Source organism: Eurypyga helias, unplaced genomic scaffold, assembly GCF_000690775.1.
Source record: "Eurypyga helias isolate BGI_N326 unplaced genomic scaffold, ASM69077v1 scaffold48303, whole genome shotgun sequence".
NCBI lineage: Eukaryota > Metazoa > Chordata > Aves > Eurypygiformes > Eurypygidae > Eurypyga > Eurypyga helias.
Genome location: NW_010241480.1, coordinates 1 through 1,345, shown reverse-complemented (window position 1 = coordinate 1,345; position 1,345 = coordinate 1). Strand labels below are relative to the sequence as shown.

General features: G+C 46.8%; 1 protein-coding gene across 1 annotated transcript in view; it reads right to left on the bottom strand.

Moving 5' to 3' along the window:
* The window catches only part of LOC104507464 (Golgi integral membrane protein 4-like), a gene marked incomplete at its 5' end in the record, with an annotated part of 25,124 nt that extends 24,259 nt beyond the window's left edge, over positions 1-865 (bottom strand). Inside the window, 2 exons of the mRNA XM_010148759.1 lie at positions 197-246; positions 791-865. Of these exons, the coding sequence (XP_010147061.1) occupies positions 197-246; positions 791-865 (125 nt within the window). The remainder of the gene's footprint in view (positions 1-196; positions 247-790) is intronic.
* Between the last annotated feature and the right edge of the window lie 480 nt (positions 866-1,345).

Below are 1,345 nucleotides of genomic sequence, written 5' to 3'. Positions count from 1 at the left end.
CTTTCCCTAAGATGAAGTTAAATCCTCACACACCAACAGCTTTGCAAGGTGGAGTCAGCCAAAGTTCATCTTGTACCATACACACTCCGAGTCTTTCGTGCCTTCCAGACAGCAGCACTGGCCTCGTGTCTGTGGTGGTACCAGAAAAATCTTTACCATGATTGCACACACACTCTGAGGAATAAACCATACCTACCTTCTCCTTGTTGAGAGCTTCCTGAGCTTCTAACTTATACACTAAAAAATCTAGAAATGGAAGAGAGAAGAAAACTTAATGAGCTGGAATTTAACAAGGATCTGGTTTATATTTTGGTGGGGGGAGGGAAGGAGGAAATCAGCCCCTTTCTGAGCAAAAGGCTGCAACTCAACAAGCTGGAATGAAATGCTGTTAGGAGACCCCACTCAATACCCTCAGAAAGACGGTAGTAAAAGGGTAAGGTCCCATGACAAGATAATGTTTATCAAGCTGCTGCATTTTCTCAGTCAGTCCTCACCAAATAAACAAAAGAGGAGATAGAGATGCTTCTTCCTCAGCTGTGTAGTCACAGAGCTACAGCCAACCCTGGATGCTGTATGTCAGCATTTCCAGACAACAGTGCACGTAGGAGTAAGGAGTAGGGTTGTTACTCCACATACCATTCTCCAAGTACAAACCAGGGATGAGTCTCACCTGGGGGGCATTCAGTGACCCTGAAGGCAGAAAACGCTGGAGGTACAACACACATATCTCCCCACAGGACAGCTGGAGGGTTGGCTGGCCACTGCTATGCCCCCCACGCAAGAGACTCACCTTCCTTCGTCTTCTTGTGTTCCCCTCGCTCCTTCTGCAAGGACCGTTCCAGCCGGGATCTGTGCTCATACACAACTAGGGAAGGAGAAAGCGGCAAAAAAAGCATGAGATAAACCCTGAAATTTCTTCCTACATATTCTTTTCCCCAGAACAGGCCTCTCACAGGTCATGCAACCCAGGGGCATATGTGGATCTCAAATCTTGCCAGGGACTGGGCCAGCAAGTGCCCAAGAAAGCACATTTGGGCAAAAGAGACTTTCCTGGTTTGAATGGTCTGCATTACTGGGTTTCTAGGCTTAAGCACCCAGTGGCTCACATGTGAAATCCAGACCAAGCAAGTCAAGAGTCCTGAAATACATGCAGATACCCAGTGTCCTAAACAATGAAAGGGCCAATCCAGCTACAAGCTGTTTGCACTTCTTTGTCAAACGTGAACAGGTAAGGTCTGGAGTAGGGTGGGGACAGGTGGACTAGAGATAACGGATATTTCTGATACAACACACCAGTCTCTCATCCTGTGAGTATTTGCACTCAGGTTTTAGAATCATAGAATCA